This window comes from Sinocyclocheilus grahami, unplaced genomic scaffold (genome assembly GCF_001515645.1).
Source record: "Sinocyclocheilus grahami isolate Dianchi unplaced genomic scaffold, SAMN03320097.WGS_v1.1 scaffold86.1, whole genome shotgun sequence".
In the NCBI taxonomy this organism is placed as follows: domain Eukaryota; kingdom Metazoa; phylum Chordata; class Actinopteri; order Cypriniformes; family Cyprinidae; genus Sinocyclocheilus; species Sinocyclocheilus grahami.
The window spans coordinates 973,053-992,767 of record NW_015505265.1 but is presented as its reverse complement, the minus strand read 5'-3'; the positions used below and the strand labels follow the sequence as shown (position 1 = coordinate 992,767).

Genomic DNA, 19,715 nt, shown 5'->3' with positions numbered 1-19,715 from the left:
CCCTAAAGAATCATACCAACTTGTGAAAAATGGGCATCCGATGTCCTCTTTTGTAGTACTTTGGTAGTATACCGCTATTGTCTGAATTGTTTCACAGTTTTGCCCAAGATGAGAATAAGTGCTACTGCTCCAGTTTTATAGAGCCGAGAATGAACTGCCTGGGAATTAAAATGTTTAGCTTTTTGTACAAGTTCAGCTTTATGGTATCTGTAACATGCTACTGAATGCCACCAAAATGAATCGTGACTTTACTTTAGCTTGTAAATAGAACAGTAGTTAGAACAGTCAGAAGCTGTCCATAGAGCTTAACTTTTTTGAATACTGAATATTCATTTGATTTCAGTGCTAGGTGCAACTTAAGTTAAGGACTTAAATCCTGTAATAAGTATTATTTTACGGGATAGCTTACCCAGAAATGAAAATTCTCAAAATTAAATCATTTTGATACCAAATCTTTTACTCACTCTTGTGATGTTCCAAACCTGCATTTCTTTCCTCTGTGAAACACAAAAGAAGATATTTTAAAGAATGCTGGTAACCAGTCTGTAAACCGCTTGGTCGACCACTGACAAAAAATTCTAAACATTTCTCAAAATATCTTCACAGGGCTCTATGGTGAGTAAATGATGATAGAATTGTCATTTTGGGGTAAACTATCTCTTTAAATGAAAGTACATTTTTTAACAGAATCGTTTCACAGTTCAGCCAAAGACCATAAGTGCAATTGCTCCAATTGTAAAAAAAGGCAAAAAGGATCTATAATCAAACTTCTTGGCAATTAATTTAAGAACACTTAACAACATCTATACATATTCCAATAGCTGCATGTTTTAAAACGAAAGAGAACTTTCTTCTCTGTTACAGTTTCCTCTTCCTCTCCTTCTAATGAGGCTGGTTAACATAAGCAGGGAAATGTATATTCATCCCAAAAAATGTAGCACCACTGTTAAAAATACACATCAGCACCTTCAAAAAAAAAAAAGAAGTCCCAAGTAAATGATTTCGATATTTGCTACATACTTTTTCTTCTTGCTGAAACAGTGCATTTTCAATGAGAGAAAGTTTGTGAACAAACTACAAGCTTTAAGTGGCATAAGATCCGACCTGTACGGCACAGGTTTTGTTTTAACATCATCCTGCATTTAGATAATATAACTACATTCATTTTCCTGAACAGTAGTGTTAGTTAGAAAACAACAAGCATGTAACATTACTAACTATAGCTTCACTTCATGTTAGCAACTTGACAGCTGTATCTATTTGAATTAAAGGGCAGCTTCACCATGTGTTCATTCTACAGCAAATCTTATCATTAAAATATTTCACAGATGGACTATAATCACATTCAAGTATCAAATAACTAATCTGCTATCTGTAGTTGGACATCGCTGTTGTTTATTGGGCTTTTGTAGAACTCATATTTACATACAGTGGTGTCCAAAAGTCTGTTTCTAGTGAAAATTTAACATGAATATCAACATTTCTTAGTATTTGGCAACCTGAAATGATTTTGCATGTAAAAACAAACATACAGGCAGACTGGAGTAGTCAGGTTCTTGTAATCATGAAAACTCAATGAATCAGTGAGCATGGTTACTAAATCAACATCTGGCCCACCTACTCAACTGCAAGCTATCATGACTTTAAATATTGCTCATTGTTAGAAATTTCTTTACTGTCACTTTTCATCAATTCAATGAATCCTTGTAAAAAAAACAAAAAAACAAGTATGTGCTATATAAATAAAAATAATAATAATACAAAAAAAAAAAAACACTCATCCAAATGGTACCGTATTGTAATTACCAGAAAAGAAAAAAAAGATTTTCAATCTGGTTTCAGACTTTGGACTCCACTGTATAATTATTAATATATTCAACATATTTCAGTAATATCTGAAATAGTGTTATTTGCATGTACATTCATTGCTAAGCTCCACTTCTGTCCCTAAACCTCATACCCATCTGACGTCCTCTGCTGGGACCAGCTGTCGTAACCCAGTCTCTCAGAAGAACCTTTAGACAGTCCCCATCCAGACTGACCAAGTAACTGCTGCTCTTCATCCTGCTCAAGATGGTCTCCTGAAGAGCTGATGTCAAAGAACAGCAAAATAAGACAATTATTATCATCCAACGCACATATGAACCAAGTGTGTTTAATAAGAAGGGTAATTATTATTTATGGCAGGGCAACATGATCTACTACGTTCTTGATAGGATCAAATGAATTACTTAGAGGGGACATCCTTCTACTACAAGCCAAACGAGTGCCTTGAGTCAAATAAGGACATGATTTATATAGAAATGCTCTGAAAATGTTCTGCTGGTTGTTAAGTGTAGGAAACTAGAGGTCAAATGGTTACATGAATTACTCATTACTGGGGTAATGTGACTTTCCTTCTTAAAGTAAAACCAATAATGTAATACCTGCTTTGTGTTATTCTGTGTGGACCGGGCTCTGATGGCAGAGGCACCTGAAATAATGACAAATTAGAGAAATGTAGAGGACTGACATATTTCTGAAATAGAAGTTCATTATTGCAATGCTGGAAAATCACACAAGTGGGTCATATCAGGTGATTCATTATTGAATTTCCTTTTTTACATCAGTACATGGGTCAATGACTTGACACTCTTCCTTGTTTAAAAATACACTGAAAATGCAATTCATATAAAAATGCATATGAAAATACTTTTTCAATTTCTGAAATATAATTCATTCTAGTATTTTTGGAGGGCTTAAAGTGAAAAATGGTGGTGTAACTGAAAAAATAAAATAAAAAAAAAGAGTGTTTTTGCCATGAAAAAAGAGCAAAAATTCTTTAAATATAGGCATGGTCTTTGTTTTATTATTACTTTAAATTTTTAATTAGGGATGCACCGATATGAAAATTTTGGCCGATACCGATAACCGATTATTCTTTATTTTTGAAAGCCGATAACCGATATGTTGGCCGATAACTCTATATCCAAATTGTTATATACTTTTTGAGAGCCTGATTACATCTCATCATTAAAAGCCACATCCCAAACACTTCAACATAAGCAGCCTAGTTTGAACGGTGTACGTTTTAAAAATATTTTTACTCTCCCATTACCAAATTTAGTCATAAAAAAGTCTTACAAATAAATAAAATTATGCATAAATAATGCAAACAAGTCACTGGACATCATTACACGTGTAAAGAATCAAAATGAATGCGCCATAGATCAATAAAACGGAATAGCCTCTGCACGGACAATAATTAAATGATTTTAATTACTAAACCATATTGTTGATGAAAATAATAAGAGAACAATACAAGTGGTTGTTGTTATTAATAATGTATCGATGATTTTGAAAAAGTAACAAATTAATACCACTGTTTTAAATAGCAGCCGTTGAGCTGCGCGTGCTGAAGCTGAAGAGCTGAATGAACATGGTAAACTGAAGCGTTTTGCTGGCAGCTTATTTAACTCAAGGAAATGCATCCTGAGATTAATATTAATACAACATAAACATAATATTACAACTTATATATGTACAAAATGATGCAGTTATTGCGTGCTATAGTCAGAATGTGTGATCCTGTTGTGGATGCGCTCTTCCCATAACAACGCGCTGAAACACGGCAACTAAACCCAAAGAATTCCCAACGTTTTATTATAATAATGTTCTCATTAGAATTTTATATACACGACATTCCCAATCATAGTTATTAATGTTGTGCACTGCTGTTTGGGCTGCGTGTGCTGAGCTAAAGATGATCACCGGTAAACTGAAGCGCTCTTTTAACTTAACCAAACGCATTCTATATGAGATAAATCAGATATACATCAAATAAACACAATATTACAATGTACAATTGCACAAAAGGCTGCAAACGAACAGCGCGCATCTGAAGTGTCTCTGAAGGAAATAATGCATTATTTATCGGCTTTAAGATATCGGCCAAATTTTCTTATCAGGCCGATACCGATAACAGAAAAAATGAGCCGATATGGGCCGATACCGATATGGTGGCCGATATATCGTGCATCCCTATTTTTAATTATTATAAAATGTCATGAAGCTTCGTGTCAATATCAGATTCGACCTTTTTATGAAAATGCATTTTGTTTAGGTCAAATGGAGTGGCCTAAAGAAAACTTAATATGCAAGAGTCCAAAATGAATTACATTTTAAAAAACAAACTAAATAAATAAATTAATTGGGGGGAAAATTATTGTTTCAAAACCATAAAAAAATGTTTTTTTATAAAGGCATGAGATACACATTTTTATGGAAATTTTATTGACATACAGATTGAGCCGTGCAATAATGCCTGTGGGGGACGCTCTGATAATATTCCAGTAGTCTCTCGGCCAGGAAAATCCTCCGCAAGAGGCTCTCAATGAACTGACGCAAACGAACCTTCCCACACATCTCATGCTGCGCCGCTGCTTCCAGAAACTTCTGGATGGTAATAACTTCCCTGCAATATAGTAAAGCGTAGTTATCAGAGAACTGCTTTATGAGATATTTTTTATTTTATTTTCCCCTTAACAGTCATGTTTCCTTCTGTTTCTTGTTACCTCTAAGAAAACCAATGTAAAAAATGAGCAGCAGGGCCGAGCAATTTCTCAGTTTCATCATAATACACTCCCCCTCATGTTCCAATCTTATAGCTTTCGATTTCTTTCATCCTTGGAACACAAAAGGAGACTTTTCAAAACGTCTTCAAAAAATGCTTGTACGGAGCAGCCCGGACGTTCTATTAAACATTTCCTTTTGTGTTCCATCGAGGAAATAAAAGTTGAAAAATAAATGTGTGCTGTTCTTTTAACCCTGTAAATCCTGACAATCAGATTTTTTTAATGGAACAGTTTAATGAACCTAAGACAAAATATAAAAATATTAAGTTTTTTTCTTATGGCTCATGTAATATGACACTGAAGAATAAGAAAGAAAGAAAAACACACACACACACAATATTCAGAGGTCCAAACTGAGCAAAAATATGCAATTTGATAGATTTGCTCATATTTGCATGGCCAAAATGTAAGATGCAATTCTGATGTATTGTAATCAATGAACTCTTTATAAAAGTATAACAAACTTACAATACATATAAATATCAGTTTATCAGTTTTACATCTCCCAATAATATGTCTTAATGAGACAATATTTAGTGCTTGGTTTTATGATCAAAGCTCTGTAGATTTTATTGTAGGCTATGTGTGGAGGGAGACATTTAATGCAATGCAATATACAATGATGATTGAAAGACATAAATAAACATTCCTCAATAGCCTAGTGTATCATATCTGATACATTTTAACATGATTTTTCTAAATTAAAAAAAATGTGTTCATTAATCAAGTAAACCTAATAGGGATGTTCATTTTGGTTATTTTTCCTAACCGAAAACTGACGCTCGTTAACCGACAAGATTATTTTTAATTAGAATTGAATTAAATTAGAAAGGATAAGTGTCTGTGACCTGTTAAAAATACTAACATTTGTTTTCCGGGGATTCATTTTACATGCGCAAAAAGCAGCAAACAACAGAACATGAGGATTCACATGGTCTTCATACCACATCACGTACCTGCAGCGCTTCTGCCAGCGGAGAAAAACATCATAAAGCTAGGCTATATATATATATATATATGTGTGACCCTGGAGCACAAAACCAGTCTTAAGTCGCTGGGGTATATTTGTAGCAATAGCCAAAAATACATTGTATGGGTCAAAATTATAGATTTTTCTTTTATGCAAAAAATCATTAGGATATTAAGTAAAATAAAAATCATGTTCCATGAAGATATTTTGTAAATTTCCTACTGTAAATATATAAAAACATAATTTTTGTTTAGTAATATGCATTGCTAATGACTTCATTTGGACAACTTTAAAGGCGATTTTCTCAATATTTAAATTTTTTTGCACCCTCAGATTCCAGATTTTCAAATAGTTGTATCTCGGCGACTCGGTCAAATATTGTCCTACCATAACAAACCATGCATCAATGGAAAGCTTATTTATTCACAGGGTTTCTACAGACATGAACAAGTTAAATTTAAGACTTTTTAAGACCTTTTTAATACCACCTTATATGAAATGTAAGACCTAAACCTGTAATGGAAATACACATTATATTACATACATATATGTAATATTTAATGTGTTTAACGTAAAAACAAAACATCATCACTGTAATAAATTATATTTAAGATATACAGTGAACTTTTCATATCAGAAGACAATATTCCATGCAAAATATCCCCACAAAAGCACCACCGCATCACCAATATTTTTGGTGGTGTAAACTATTTATTCTGAAGCAACATTTTAATCAGTGTTCTATTTTACATACTGCATATTTTTATTTACCTTTACAAAGGCCTATTTTTACCAATGCATAAATAATGTTTTGATATATTAAACATAATACGTTGAATACTGATATTTGAAATTATTTAAATAATAAAAAGTTACTTTAAATGTGAAATGAAAACCGCCAGTAGGTGGCAGCAAGTCACTGTTAATATGCGAGTCATTGCGATTGAACCGAATCATTTAAACGTTTGATTCATTTAGGAACGAAACACAGTCATGTTGCTCAGAGACGCAAAACAGCGCTGTGGCTTTGTTTGGAATTATAGTTGTTGTCGAAATGGTGCAAAAACAGGTAATATGGTGTCTAAAACATAAGAAACTTCTAGTTTATTGAACTGTTGTAAAAAAAAAAAGAAATCTATTACATTTGTAATCATGGTAATTTTTGGATTCATTTGGAATTCATTTCATTTTTGGAAATCATGAATTCACTCTTAATGTGAAATGTATTAACTATATGAAGTGGTATAAATATATACATTTTCTGCCCCCATATCTTGAATTTGTGATCTTTCTGAATGTATTTTAATAGACTGAATCATGCAGTGAAAGAGCGCACTAGACTTCACGTAATGCGTGCACTCTTTAGGTGTTTTGAATGCTTTTTTGCGTCATGAGAATATTCAGCAAAATAGCTGAATATTAATTAAAATAAGGTATGTTACTTAACTTAACTTACTTAACTTGTCCGGTCGGGCAAGTAAAGAAAACATTTAAATCTAGCTAGAATTCTAAATAGGCCTATATGAGAAACATATTTTTACTTAAATAATAAATTAAGAAAATGAAAGAAAAACTGTGCAACAAGTAGCCTAGTATGAAGAGATTCGGTTCATTTTTGTGCTGCTCGAAAGGAAACAGACGACAGAAAGCGGCATCCTATTTTTCTTTAGGCTTATTTTACAAAAGCACAAAGATTTGTTTTTATTGTGAATGTACAGAAATAAAGGCAAACCTTTTACAATATCGATTATCTTTAGAACTAAAAAAAGTAGTTGCTTCCACTGTTAGAAGGAAAAAACTCAAGTGATTGCGCCGGAGCTGCATGCGCGCACACAGTTGCCTTGACAATGCAGTCTGTTCATTATCATAATAAAATACAGTCAGTCAAACATATGGAAAAAAACGATGTAGTATAATGCAAAACATTTTGTTTTACGTGGATATTGGAACGCGAGTGAAGCCTAGGCTACACTCGCGTTCCAATATCCACGTAAAACAAAATGTTTTGCATGGATATTGGAACGCGAGTGTAGCCTAGGCTTCGCTCGCGTTCCAATATCCACGTAAAACAAAATGTTTTGCATGGATATTGGAACGCGAGTGTAGCCTAGGCTTCGCTCGCGTTCCAATATCCACGTAAAACAAAATGTTTTGCATGGATATTGGAACGCGAGTGAAGCCTAGGCTACATAATAAATAATAATTTGCCATTCAAATACATCGCGAATACGGAAACATTTGATTTTGTGTGGAATGAGTGACCCAACGTTGGTTCCAGTTTCGTTTTATAACCTGAAATGAATTCGTTTATGTCGCTATAGCTTCTTTTATTTTTAATTCTTGTTCTTTTCTAAATACTGTTAATTGAAAGGTTTTGTTGTGGAGTGAGGGGAACTAAAATAGCCTAGCTATGTTTACAGTGTTTATTATAATGTTTGTAAAGATTTCGCGTCGGCATTAGGCCTATTTCTGATTGAAACAATAAAATGCGACTTGTACGCGACTTAGGCCTATGTTTTCCCCCCTAAAAAACAAACCATGCAGCAAACCTTTTTAAATATTTTGATAAATTACTGAAAAAATAAATAATTAAATGACTTTTTAAACCATTTAACTGATTGTATTAATCGGTCAAAATTCTTACGGTCGGTTAACTAAACGGTTCAAATGAACATCCCTAAAACCTAACTTGCTTCAGTCCAGTAAATCAATATAAAACTAACAATATAAAAGTTATTCTTACATTTAGTTTCTAAAAATCTGTAAAGCTTTCACAGCAAAAAGACACAACCTGAAGGGGGACATTTTTATAAGTATACTAAATGGACTTTTACTTGCTAAAAAGTACAAACTATCCATCACATGACAGAAGGCATGGAGGAGATTGTGTACAACAAATCATTAGCAAATCATGTTGATAATTTAGAGGTCTTTTTTTCCATTTCAAATATGATACAGTAAATTTATAGGGTTTAGAATCTGATTACGCGGACTGTGTTCTGGCACCTTGTCTTTACAGAGGTTAAATAACATTTAAATCTTTCACTCACTGTTCTCTCCTCTCCAACTCGTGCTCTGAGATGCTGAGCTGCTGCCTCAGTGTGGCGATCACCATAACGGCAGTGTCTACCTGTCGGCTGAGCGCCCGCTCTCGCTCCAGCACTTCCTGTTTCTCCTGGGCCAGGTTATGCCAGTGAGCGCGCTCACACAGGATAGCCGTGTCTGTCTGTGCCAGCTCTGAGCTCAGCCGCAGCAGACGTCGCTCCATGCTGCTATTGGCTGTCCTCATCATCCCCTCCAGCCTCTTCTCCACTGACGCCACAGGAGCCGAGAGGGGTCCGGCTCCGGCTCCGGCCGACGCGTCCCCAATACTGAGGCTCCTCTCTGGGGGCGTGAGCTTTTGCTCTGCGGGCTGCTGCGATGGAGTTTGGTCAGCACCGAATAAGTGCTTGTGCTCTCCTCTAGCAGTGGAATTAGCATTCGTGCCGGCATCATGTACTTTATGCATGTCGGAATTGGAGGGTCTGCAACTTTCCATGCGCTCTGTGTTAGAGAGATCCCTTGTGGATAGGAGGCTGATGTCATGTTTAGTGTGGAACGGGTGGCTGTATTCTAGGTGAGCTCTGAGAGAAGAAAGACTGTGGAATCGTTCATGCTCTCCACATCGAGGGCAGCGGAAAGGAAGTTGAGGAGGGGCTCCGGCTCCACACACCTGCCCGTTCTTCACAAACAGCACTGTGTTGCGTGTGCACACTTTCTGCTGCATGACACAGATAACCTAACAACAAAAATATTACATATTTGCAAATATTTGTAGTGATTTTTGAATAATATATAAAAAATGATCTTATCAATCCACATTATTTGCATATAATACAAATAATTGTAATGATTTTTGAGTAATATTTTTTAATTATCTTGTCAATTCATATTATTTGCATATAATGCAAATATTTGTAATGATTTTGAGTACAATGTAAAAGATGTTTTGTCAATGCACATTATTTTTATATAATGCAAATATTTATTGCAATTTTTGAGTAATATGTTAAAAATTGTCCTGTCAAGGTACAGCTTGCAAAAAATGCCAAATATTTGTAATGATTTTTGAGAAATATGTGAAGGTTTTTTTCTCAATGCACATTATATGCATATAATGCCAACATTCTTTGTGATTTTTGAGTAATATTGAAAAAAAAAAGTTTTTAACATAAAAAAAATGAATGTGAAACGTTTTATTTTTCATTAATGCCAGGATGGGTGAAGCGGTCACCAACTGGTCAAGAGTTGGTTAGCAAAGAGCTGTTAGCCTCTGAAGGTAAAATCTAAAAAGAAGAAGAATTTTGAACAGTAGCTTTCAATTTATAAGTAAAAGATTTAAGAACTGTGTTCAGTATTAAAGAGACGTTTATGTGTTTTTCTCACATTTAGTCATTTTTCACATGTTTTTTCCTAGGCAAAACTGGTGGAAATGCTCAAGCGATTTTTGTAGCACATACAGAAATTTATTTAAAATGAACCTAAGCTGGGAAATATTTAATGGAGTAAATGTGTGACAGTTTGCCCTGGACAGTATCAATATTATATCGGCCACCCTAGATATCGGCATGGCCATTGAAAAACTCATATCGGTCGACAACCTCGCTGGCTAACTGGCTATTTTAATCTAGCAAGCTTTTCACAAGGCCTAACACAGACACAATGTATGAATGTATATTAACTTACTGAAATACAAAAAAAGAGAGCATGCTGATGGCGACAGAAAACTGACAACAACACTTAAGACTTAAAGGCACAATATGTAATTTTCGCCGCTAGAGGGCGCATATTCAAAATAAACAAAGATGCAATGGCGTAGTTTGATGACGCCGTGACTATGGGCCCTATTTTAATGATCTAAGCGCATGGTCTAAAGCACACGGCGCAGGTGCACTGAGGGCATGTCTGAATCCACTTTTGCTAGTTTAACGACGGGAAAACGGTCGGTCATCTCCCATCCCCTTTAAAAGCCAGTTGCGCTCACGCCATGGCGGGTTCGCTATTTACATGGCGGACTGTAATTTTTAATATTTAAAAATGTTTGTGTGCTGCTGCGCGTCCCTGTGTGTGTAATAAGCAAAGTGTATGCTCGTTGTGCACCCGCCTATAGGCACATTTTACTAACGCGCTCTTTAAATAACAAAGAAAAAATATTGCGCCAGACTTTAGACCAGGTTTGAGTTGGTCTATGGTGCAGTCTATTTTCAGTTCCTCAAAATAACAACGCGCCAACAATGCACCTGAACACATCTCTTTTTTAGACCAGCACCCTATTGAGGCGCACAAAGGGGCGCAAATGCATTTGCTATTTAAGCAACGCGGCACAGAATGGGAAAATGAGAACTGTGTTGGGCTGAAACTATCAAAAACACTTGTGACGTGCCTTGCGCTGGGTGTATGATAGGGCCCTGAGTGTGGAATCATGGGAGTTGTGGTCTTCATCCCCACAGCCGATACAATCCGACGGGACTCAGGCAGAAATCATGTTCATGGATGAGCTAATGATTTATTAATGTAGTAGAATGAAGCAGGGTGAGATTGAAAGCCGTCGAAGCGAAATGAGGCCACTGAACGAGCGCGACACATGGCTCGAAAGCAGCGGAGCTTTTATTATGCCACAGTCGACCGCTTCCGCTCCTTCCGGTCGTGCGTATGTGGGGTAAAGCAGCGCTGTTTTATCATACTAGATACATTTGAAAGTTCTTTTTGGATATTTTAATTAAAAAATCTTACATATTGTGCCTTTAACTGCGTGCTATATATATATACAGTATCTCACAGAAGTGAGATACCCTCACATTTGTTCTGACATCCCTCACATTTTTGTAAATATTTTATTATATCTCTTCATGTGACAACACTGAAGAAATTACACTTTGCTACAATGTAAAGTAGTGAGTGTACAGCTTGTAATGGCTGTGTGTTGAGTTATTTTGAGGGGACAGCAAATTTACACTGTTATACAAGCTGTACACTCACTACTTTACATTGTAGCAAAGTGTCATTTCTTCAGTGTTGTCACATGAAGAGATATAATAAAATATTTACAAAAATGTGAGGGGTGTCAGAACAAATGTGAGATACTGTATATATGTATATATATATTAATTCAGAATAAAACAAGATCATTTCCATCCACTGATAACCACGAAATCGCATTTGAGTATGTTCTCTCTATTAACTTTAGCATATCCACGGCGTAAACTGGTTAATGTAAAGCTTTGGCTAATCAAATTCATGCACCTATGGTGAGATCAAATGCATTTGTTTTAATGGTTTACTTATATGCTTAAATCAACCGACGATCGTGTCATCTCACATTTTAATGACCCATAATTTTTCTATACCTTCTAAAACTGCTAGAGAAATGTATGCAAATCTTCTACTGGCCAGAGTCTGAAATCAGACAGGTAGTCAGCTGGCATTTTCTATAACACCAAGCATGCAACCATACCTTATTGAACGAGCTCCAGTGGGATTGTGTATTGTAACCTTTAATCAAACTGTTGATCCTTCGGATTATCTGTTGCTTGATATTTCTGTCCGAACCCCAGTGGTGACCCTCGTTGTCAAGAATGAGCGTGACAGCAGCGACAGAGGTGACATTGATTTCTTTTCATATGATGCTGAATGCAGTTTTCGTGTGCAAAATGTCATCGAATTATGTGTTAAATTACAATCGCTCTAAAAAAGATTCGGTCAGAACACTGAGGATTCATTAGAATGCAGTGCGGTAGTGTTGGGTCGTTCTTGAACGATTCGTTCATTTTGAACGAATCTTTAATGTGACTCGGGAAGAACGAGTCGTCTCGGGGAGTGATTCGTTCAGTCGCGCATGCGCAACATCCTATAGGTCCTGTACTGGAAATAGTCAAGTAGTTCACCTGGTTCGAGTCTTCGGGTTTGAGTCGTTCATTCATCACGTGAAGCCCCAGAAGCCCAAACCCGAAGACTTGTCAGATAAGAGGTGAGGTGAGCTAATCATAGACTGAAGACCCAGGTAAACAATTAATTAATATTTTCTGTTTCTTATAGCAGTTTTGTATTGTTTGTAGTGTGATCAACGTTTGCGTAAGTAGTAGACGTGTTAGGGAAGTAACATGTAACATTTTAATTATATTTTGCTAAAATGAACAAAATGACTCGAAAAAAGATTCGTTCATTTCGCTGAACGAGACTCAAAGGTCCGAGTCGGTAAAATGATCCGAACTTCCCATCACTACAGTGCGGCAGACCATCAGTTTAAACTATTTTAAGACAGACGGGGGACATGAGCACAAAAGCCACAGTGATAACGCAAACCCACTTCATGACTATTTGCATAAACATGCTTAAAATGTATTTTACATGGTGATTATTTTGAATGTTACAAAAACGTATTAATAAACCCAACTTATAAATGCAAACCTACTTAGCTGTATCGCTATTCCAACCCGTACGAATTTAAAAATGGTATCGCCCAACTGTTGTGTCGGCAACGGAGAGCTTTGAAAGAAGCTGATTGGTGGATTGGCGGTTGTGTAATCCGTTGGTTTGTTGTGCGAGAGGGGCTTGTCTTGAGGAAGAGGCCAGTATGGGTCCGCCGCGGGATATTCAACATTTTAAACGAAATATTGCCACTCGGTCCACGGTATCGTCGTGTTCCTCTCTCGCTGTGGAGAATAAGAGAAAGCATGTTTTTTCAAAACGAGGTCCGTTTGTGTTGCTGAAGCTCACGTTTTGGTTTTTCGTGTCTGGAATGTGTTTGTTATTGTTCAAGACTAACCGGCTCATTAAATACTTCCTCAGGCCAAAGACAGACATATGAAGCGACGCGCAAGTGTGAATGACACGCAGCAGATAATAGAAGACATGCATTTGTTGTAACGTTACATACGACAGATTTCTAAGAAACTAAAGGTAGTCTGTGTATGGGAGCGTGTGTTCATGTTTCACTGGTATTCTGTGTTCTGTACTGAAATGCCTCAATGGGGTAAACAATTCATGATTCGGTGCAAATAAAAATAATCTTGTCTATTTAATTCTGAAACATCATCACACAGCTCTAAAATTAGCATTGCGTTTTAGAAAGTGTGAGTGTTTAGGTTGTTTTGTCCGATTCCTCTTCACCATCCACTCACGTGAACGAATCGTTTCATGTGAATCGAACTTTAAATCTGTTGAACCGATTCACCGAACCCTTCGGTTCACGACTCGGACCGAATCATTGCGAACAGTCCTCGCGTCAACAAGTCTCCTGACTCATTTAAACCAAAATCCGATCAAAGTCTGATTCCTCTGGAGTCAGGTGTATTCTGTTCTAACTGCTTGTTTTCTTTTTGTTAAAAAATTACCCTCTAACACTAACCTTGCGTTCTCTACGTTATTCTTTTTCTTTTCTATCGGCTTGTTTTCTTTTTCGTGTACTGCGTTACAGTCAAACTAACCGAGACTTGTCACAGCACTTACATATTTTTTGCTTTTTTTGTTGGTTTTGATTGCTTCTATTGTCCTAATTTGTAAGTCGCTTTGGTTAAAAAGCGCTATAGGTCCGATACTAAAATCTGCTAAATGATTAAATGTAATACACCGGGGTCCACATGGTTATGGACAAAAGAATCATTGAATCGAAGTTTTAAAACATACTGTTCAAAAGAACCGATTCGCAGAAATGAGTCGGACTTCCACTAACTTTCATCAATCCATGCGTCGTTGTTGGTTGTCAGAGACCCTCTTTTCCTTTTATATGATAATAGCTTAGAGGAGGGTGAGCTCCTCTTCTCTTTCATCTGTTTTGATGTTACTTTACTTTGCATCATTTTCATTTCTTCAGTGTCCAGAGTCAGACCAGGTGTGCCCAATATGTGACCCTGGACCACAAAACCAGTCATAAGGGTCATTTGTACATCACCTGAAAGCTGAATAAATAACCTTTCCATTGATGCATGGTTTGTTATGGTAGGACAATATTTGGTCGAGATACAACTATTTGAAAATCTGGAATCAGGGTGCAAAAAAAAGGAGAAAATCACCTTCAAAGTTTTCCAAGTGAAGTTCTTAGCAAGGCATATTACTAATCAAAAATTAAGTTTTGATATATTTACGGTAGGAAATTAACAAAATATCTTCATGGAACACGATCTTTACTTAATATCCTTTTGATTTTTGGCATAAAAGAAAATCGATCATTTTGACCCATACAATGTATTTTTGGCTATTGCTACAAATATACCCCAGCGACTTAAAGTTTTGTGGTCCAGGGTCACATATCTCATCTCTTCATGAATCTCTCCCAGTACGTTCTTCCTCTAGTCTTTATACCCAGAACTGTGTTTTGAGAGCACTTGTCCATAAAGCTACTTTATTTCTCCTGACTGATGGATTGCATCCTTTCAATAGGACTGTGATATTCAGGAGAAGTTGGAGTTTGAGATGCAGATGAGAGCTGGGGCTTACAAGCTTCTGGTTGCCTGCACTAAAAAAGAGCAGGTGTTGGATGCTTCCAGGAGTCTGTTAACCTGTAATGCCCAAATTAAAGCCTACATGAGTGAAGCCCAGAGGAGGAAGGAGCAGCAGGACATCAAAAGGTTAGAGCAGCAGGTGTATTGCCAGCTGTTCTTTTTGCTGAGAGTATTTAGTGGAAAGTTGTTTTAATTTGAATGTTAATTATTATCAGAGATGCATATAAGAAATAAAGGGTCATTAAAATTCTTGTTTCTTTTATTTTAGGTCCTCAGACTCTCTGGACCAAATCCCTTGTAAGGGAAAGGTAGCCATATCTGGTAAGTTAACAACTTTTCTCTTTTTATAACCGTGTCTGTTATATGTATTAATATATCACTTTGTCTTTGGTTCATGTAATTTTCTTTTGCTTATCCAAGCCTGCGAATTCCATTGTTTTGGAAAGATACAGAACATTTTAACAGCAAAGGGAGTAAGTATATATTGTAATTATTATAAAAATATCCCGTCCTTGCTAATGTTATGGACAAATGGTGCCTGTTTTGATTTTATTACTTGTAATAAATGTATGGTTTTGCTTGCACACTACCATTTAAAAGTTAAGAAGTTAATAACTTTATCAAGTAACGGCATTTTATTGATCAAAAATGACAGTAAAGACATTATCATGTCACAATCACTTTCTATTTTTTTTATGAAATGCTGCTCTATTCATCAAAGAATCTTGAAAAAAATTATCACCGTTTCCTCAAAAATACTAAGCAGCTGTTTTCAAAATGGATGAGAAATGTTTCTTGAGCACCGAATTAGCATATTAAAATGATTTCTGAAGCAATGTGTGACAATGAAGACTGCAAAAATTAAGGCTTTATAACCTTTTCCAGACTGATAGATCTCAATTACTTTCTCATTTGTTTCTGAATTTCTTTGGATCTCAGCATGATGTCTAGCTTTTGAGGATCTTTTGGTCTACTTCACTTTGTCAGGCAGGTCCCATTTAAGAGATGTCTTGATTGCGAACAGGTGTGGCAGTAATCAGGCCTGGGTGTGGCTAGAGAAATTGAACTCAGGTGTGATAAACCACAGTTTTAACAGGGGGGCAAACACTTCTTCACACAGGGCCATGTAGTTTTGGATTTTGTTTTCCCTTAATAATAAAAACTTTCATTTAAAAACTGCATGTTGTGTTTACTCGTGTTATCTTTTACTATTTAAATGTGTTTGATGATCTGAAACATTAAAGTGTGACAAGCATGCAAAAAAATAAGAAATCAGGAAGGGGGCCAACACTTTTTCACACCACTGTATATTAAAATGGAAACCAGATATTTTAAATGGTATTAAAAATATATGCAAATATGTTCATATAGCTGTTTATGCTGTTGTCATGTGTATCTGAACCCAACAGATGTGCAGCGGGTGGCAGTTTTCTGTTTGATGAAGATTGGCTCAGAGATTTTTGACACTGAAATGGTGATTGCAGATCCCTCAGTGACTGATATTTGCTTTGAAGGTGTCAAAATTTAGTAAGTTCTCAGCTTACCCTATTTCTCTCTGCAAATCTATAGTGATTTGAGAACTATAGCCTGACTGTTGAATAGCCTCTGAGTTCTGAGCTCAGTTTCAATATTTTCAACAGCTCTGAAGCGAAGCCAGACTTTGAACTGACATTTGAGCTGTATAGCTGTGGACTGGAGGAGGAGACGACCATTGTCAACACTCCAAAAAAACTGGCCAGGAAGCTGCGCTCCTCTTTTAGCAGATCCTCAGGCAGGAAACTCTGCCCTCTTCTAGATGGAGGAGATCCAGACACTTTCCTCCAGTCCAACCCAATACCACTGTATGCAAGGATGGATATGTTCATTACCTATAAATTTTTTTTTGTTAGATTAGTAATATTAGTAAAATGTCTGTAATATCTGTTTCTGTTTTTGTGACAGAGGTGCTCGATACTCATTGTTGGCGTACACCACACTGGTTTTGGAGCAGGCAGAGGGATCTTTCCAGTCTCATTCCCTTATAATCCTGCAAAATGGTAAGAGCAAACAAGCCACATTTTAATAATTGACTTGCACAGTGGTTCTGATTGACTTTCTGCCATTGGTCTGTCAGTGGAGGCTTCATCATGGCTGCCGTTGTATGGTAACTTGTGCTGTAAGCTGGTGGCACAAGCTGACTGCATGACACAAGACATGATGAGCGGATACCTGAGCCAACAGGTAAGACAGGAACTTGTGGTTTTCTAGGAAGAATATATGCCACAACAATTCAAACTAACATTTCTAAATAAAATAAAATTTGTAAGATCAGCGTTTTGATTTTCCACTTAGCAAAGCATTGAGGGTTTGCAGCGCCGCTGTAAGCTTTACTGTGTGCTGAAGGCCAGACAGATGCCAGTCATGCTATTATTCACCTGAAGAAATCCAAGCAAAAGTGGAGCCCAGCCTCATTATTCCCATAAATATGGTAAGAAACATTTTTAAAATGGCTTTTTTATTCTTATTTCACAATGTGTTTTTCTTGTCTAAGATCAAGTGTGCTATTGTGTTTGAATTTAAAATCAAAATAAATCCTTTGTTTGTGGAAAAAAATCCAGGTCACGTGCATGATTCATTAGTGTACTTATTTCAAAAAGAACAAGATGTTTGTTTTGAACCAGTGTTGTTATTGTTAAGTAAAACTTTTTTTTTTTTTAAACTTAATTATTTGAAATAAATAAATCAAATAGTAGATTTAAAAAAAAAAAACTTTCAGAGTAATTAGAAATATTGTCTTGGCACCTAACGTAAATAAAATAATTTGAAGTGCTAAAATGACTAAAATAAAAATAAATTGAAGCTTTATAGAAATTTAAAATAAATTAATGGTAAAAGCACATGAAACAATTACTAAAATAAAAACTAAATATGAAAGCTAATTCAAAATGTTAAAGCTGCAGTCCGTAACTTTTTTTGGGGGGGTTAAAAATTATCTGAAATCAATATTTGAGCAAGTAAGTTACATAACCAGCCAGTGTTCAAAACTATAGTCACGTAATGCTGATGTTGTTAACATTAACAATTTGAGAATAAAGTATAACAATAATAATTTGCACGGTTTGATGTGATACGAGCTAACCGATCGTTACACTTAATCACCATTGGTAGCGCGATTTATTGTAATGCTTTTTTCCTCAGTTGGTCAGAACAAACGTGGCAGACTTGTTGCTTGTTCAGATGGAAATATACGGTGAAAATGCTTATTTGAGTCATATATACCAAGAAATAGGCTAGAATCTGTGATTACAGTAAATATCCATTCCACACCGGTGCGGTGACTGACTGCCACACATACTCTTCAATCAGAACATTAGATTCATCCGCGCTGGAGCCGTGCCAACTCACAACCCAAGCAAGGAAGATAATTCCACACACAGCTGCAATTCCAGGTTTTCAAACAGAGAGGGCGACAGAGGCAAAACTTATGGACTGCAGCTTTAATAAACACTATAAGATATAATAAATAATACTAAAATACAGGGATGTAACGATTCACTCAACTCACGATTCGATTTACTATTTTGATTTCACGATTCGATTCACGGTTATTATTTTTTTACAAAATGAGATTTAAGACAAATTATAAATTAAATGTGTCCTTTTATTATTGCTTGGACAAAATACTGTACGTTTCTTTGTGAAACTGAAATATAACACTATAATAATACATTAATATAGCACTTGTAAATTATTGCTCTTTTGTCGGTTTTTATTGCTTCTATTGTACTCATTTGTTGGTCGCTTTGGACAAAAGCGTCTGCTAAATAACAAAATTTAAATATAATGTAAATGTAAATAAAAAACTACATTGAAAGCCCCAAATCAAATAAATAAGTAACACCAAATAAAGAAATCTGTTCATATACACAAAATAAGGCTTTGTCTGTGCTCTTTCCATTTAAAATTAGAGGCAACAACTGCATTTTAATCATGATCCAAACAAAGATGCTGCATACATGCAACATGAGCAGTTTTTAATCTAAATTACACTGTATAGTTTCGAAATTTGAAGCAAAAATAGAATGGTTTGACTTCAGCTTTGTGAAACCATGCATAAAAATATCTGCATGAAACAGCGGATGAGCTGAATGAGACGCAGATTCACTCTCTGCCAGCAGGTGGCGCTTAAAGCGTTTCCTTGGTTTCGGCTGTAAACAAAGCAGCGCTGCACTTATAAACTTTAATATGCGTTATACAGAGGCAAGATGAAAAGAAAAAATACCATCTAAACTTTTCGAAAGACAGTAAATTCTCCTCAGACATGCATTCATATAAACTCCTACCCCTAAATGAATCGCGATTTGTTTAGCATCTCAACCGATTGGAATCGTCACATATTTTAATGTCGCGGTTAATCGTTACATCCCTACTAAAACAGCACTGCTTCACCAATATTACTATTCTGGCCTGAAACCAAAACCGAGTAACCATAGGTTATGTTATGACCAATAATGGCAGAATCCGATATTAAATTATATTGACTATTTTGGCTATAAATGTAAAATTAGCATATTAAAGGGGTCATAGGATGCTACATGCACTTTTACAAGTAGTTTGAACTGAAATGTGTGTTGGCAGTTTGTGTACACAACCACCCTATAATGATAAAGATCC

General features: G+C 35.9%; 2 protein-coding genes across 3 annotated transcripts in view; one reads left to right on the top strand and one right to left on the bottom strand.

Moving 5' to 3' along the window:
• Positions 1–1,858: 1,858 nt before the first annotated feature.
• On the bottom strand, positions 1,859–14,458 carry znf365 (zinc finger protein 365). Of its 2 annotated transcripts, none has more exons than XM_016274370.1 (5): positions 14,294–14,458; positions 8,634–9,361; positions 4,282–4,453; positions 2,427–2,473; positions 1,859–2,089 (listed from the first exon to the last, which is right to left on the bottom strand). In XM_016274370.1, exons 1-5 carry the CDS (start codon positions 14,297–14,299, stop codon positions 1,948–1,950), a joined length of 1,095 nt encoding a protein of 364 aa, XP_016129856.1. In that variant the 5' UTR covers positions 14,300–14,458; the 3' UTR covers positions 1,859–1,947. The 2 variants fall into 2 exon arrangements, with proteins under 2 accessions (XP_016129856.1, XP_016129857.1); XM_016274371.1 differs by lacking the exon at positions 14,294–14,458 and adding an exon at positions 12,077–12,329.
• Positions 13,195–19,715, top strand: part of rtkn2 (rhotekin 2) — a 9,546-nt gene continuing 3,025 nt past the window's right edge. The window contains 10 exon segments of the mRNA XM_071582387.1: positions 13,195–13,313; positions 15,001–15,188; positions 15,331–15,383; positions 15,482–15,535; positions 16,472–16,589; positions 16,703–16,903; positions 17,004–17,098; positions 17,176–17,282; positions 17,394–17,459; positions 17,461–17,529. Of these exon segments, the coding sequence (XP_071438488.1) occupies positions 13,296–13,313; positions 15,001–15,188; positions 15,331–15,383; positions 15,482–15,535; positions 16,472–16,589; positions 16,703–16,903; positions 17,004–17,098; positions 17,176–17,282; positions 17,394–17,459; positions 17,461–17,529 (969 nt within the window). The 5' untranslated portion in view covers positions 13,195–13,295.

Bases quoted from the DNA above. Each gene is read 5' to 3' on its own strand.
- znf365 (XM_016274370.1), bottom strand. The intron at 4,454-8,633 runs GTGAGTGAAAGA...ACTATATTGCAG, and splicing joins GAGTTGGAGAGGAGAGAACA to GGAAGTTATTACCATCCAGA. The intron at 2,090-2,426 runs GTATTACATTAT...CTTTGACATCAG, and splicing joins CACAGAATAACACAAAGCAG to CTCTTCAGGAGACCATCTTG.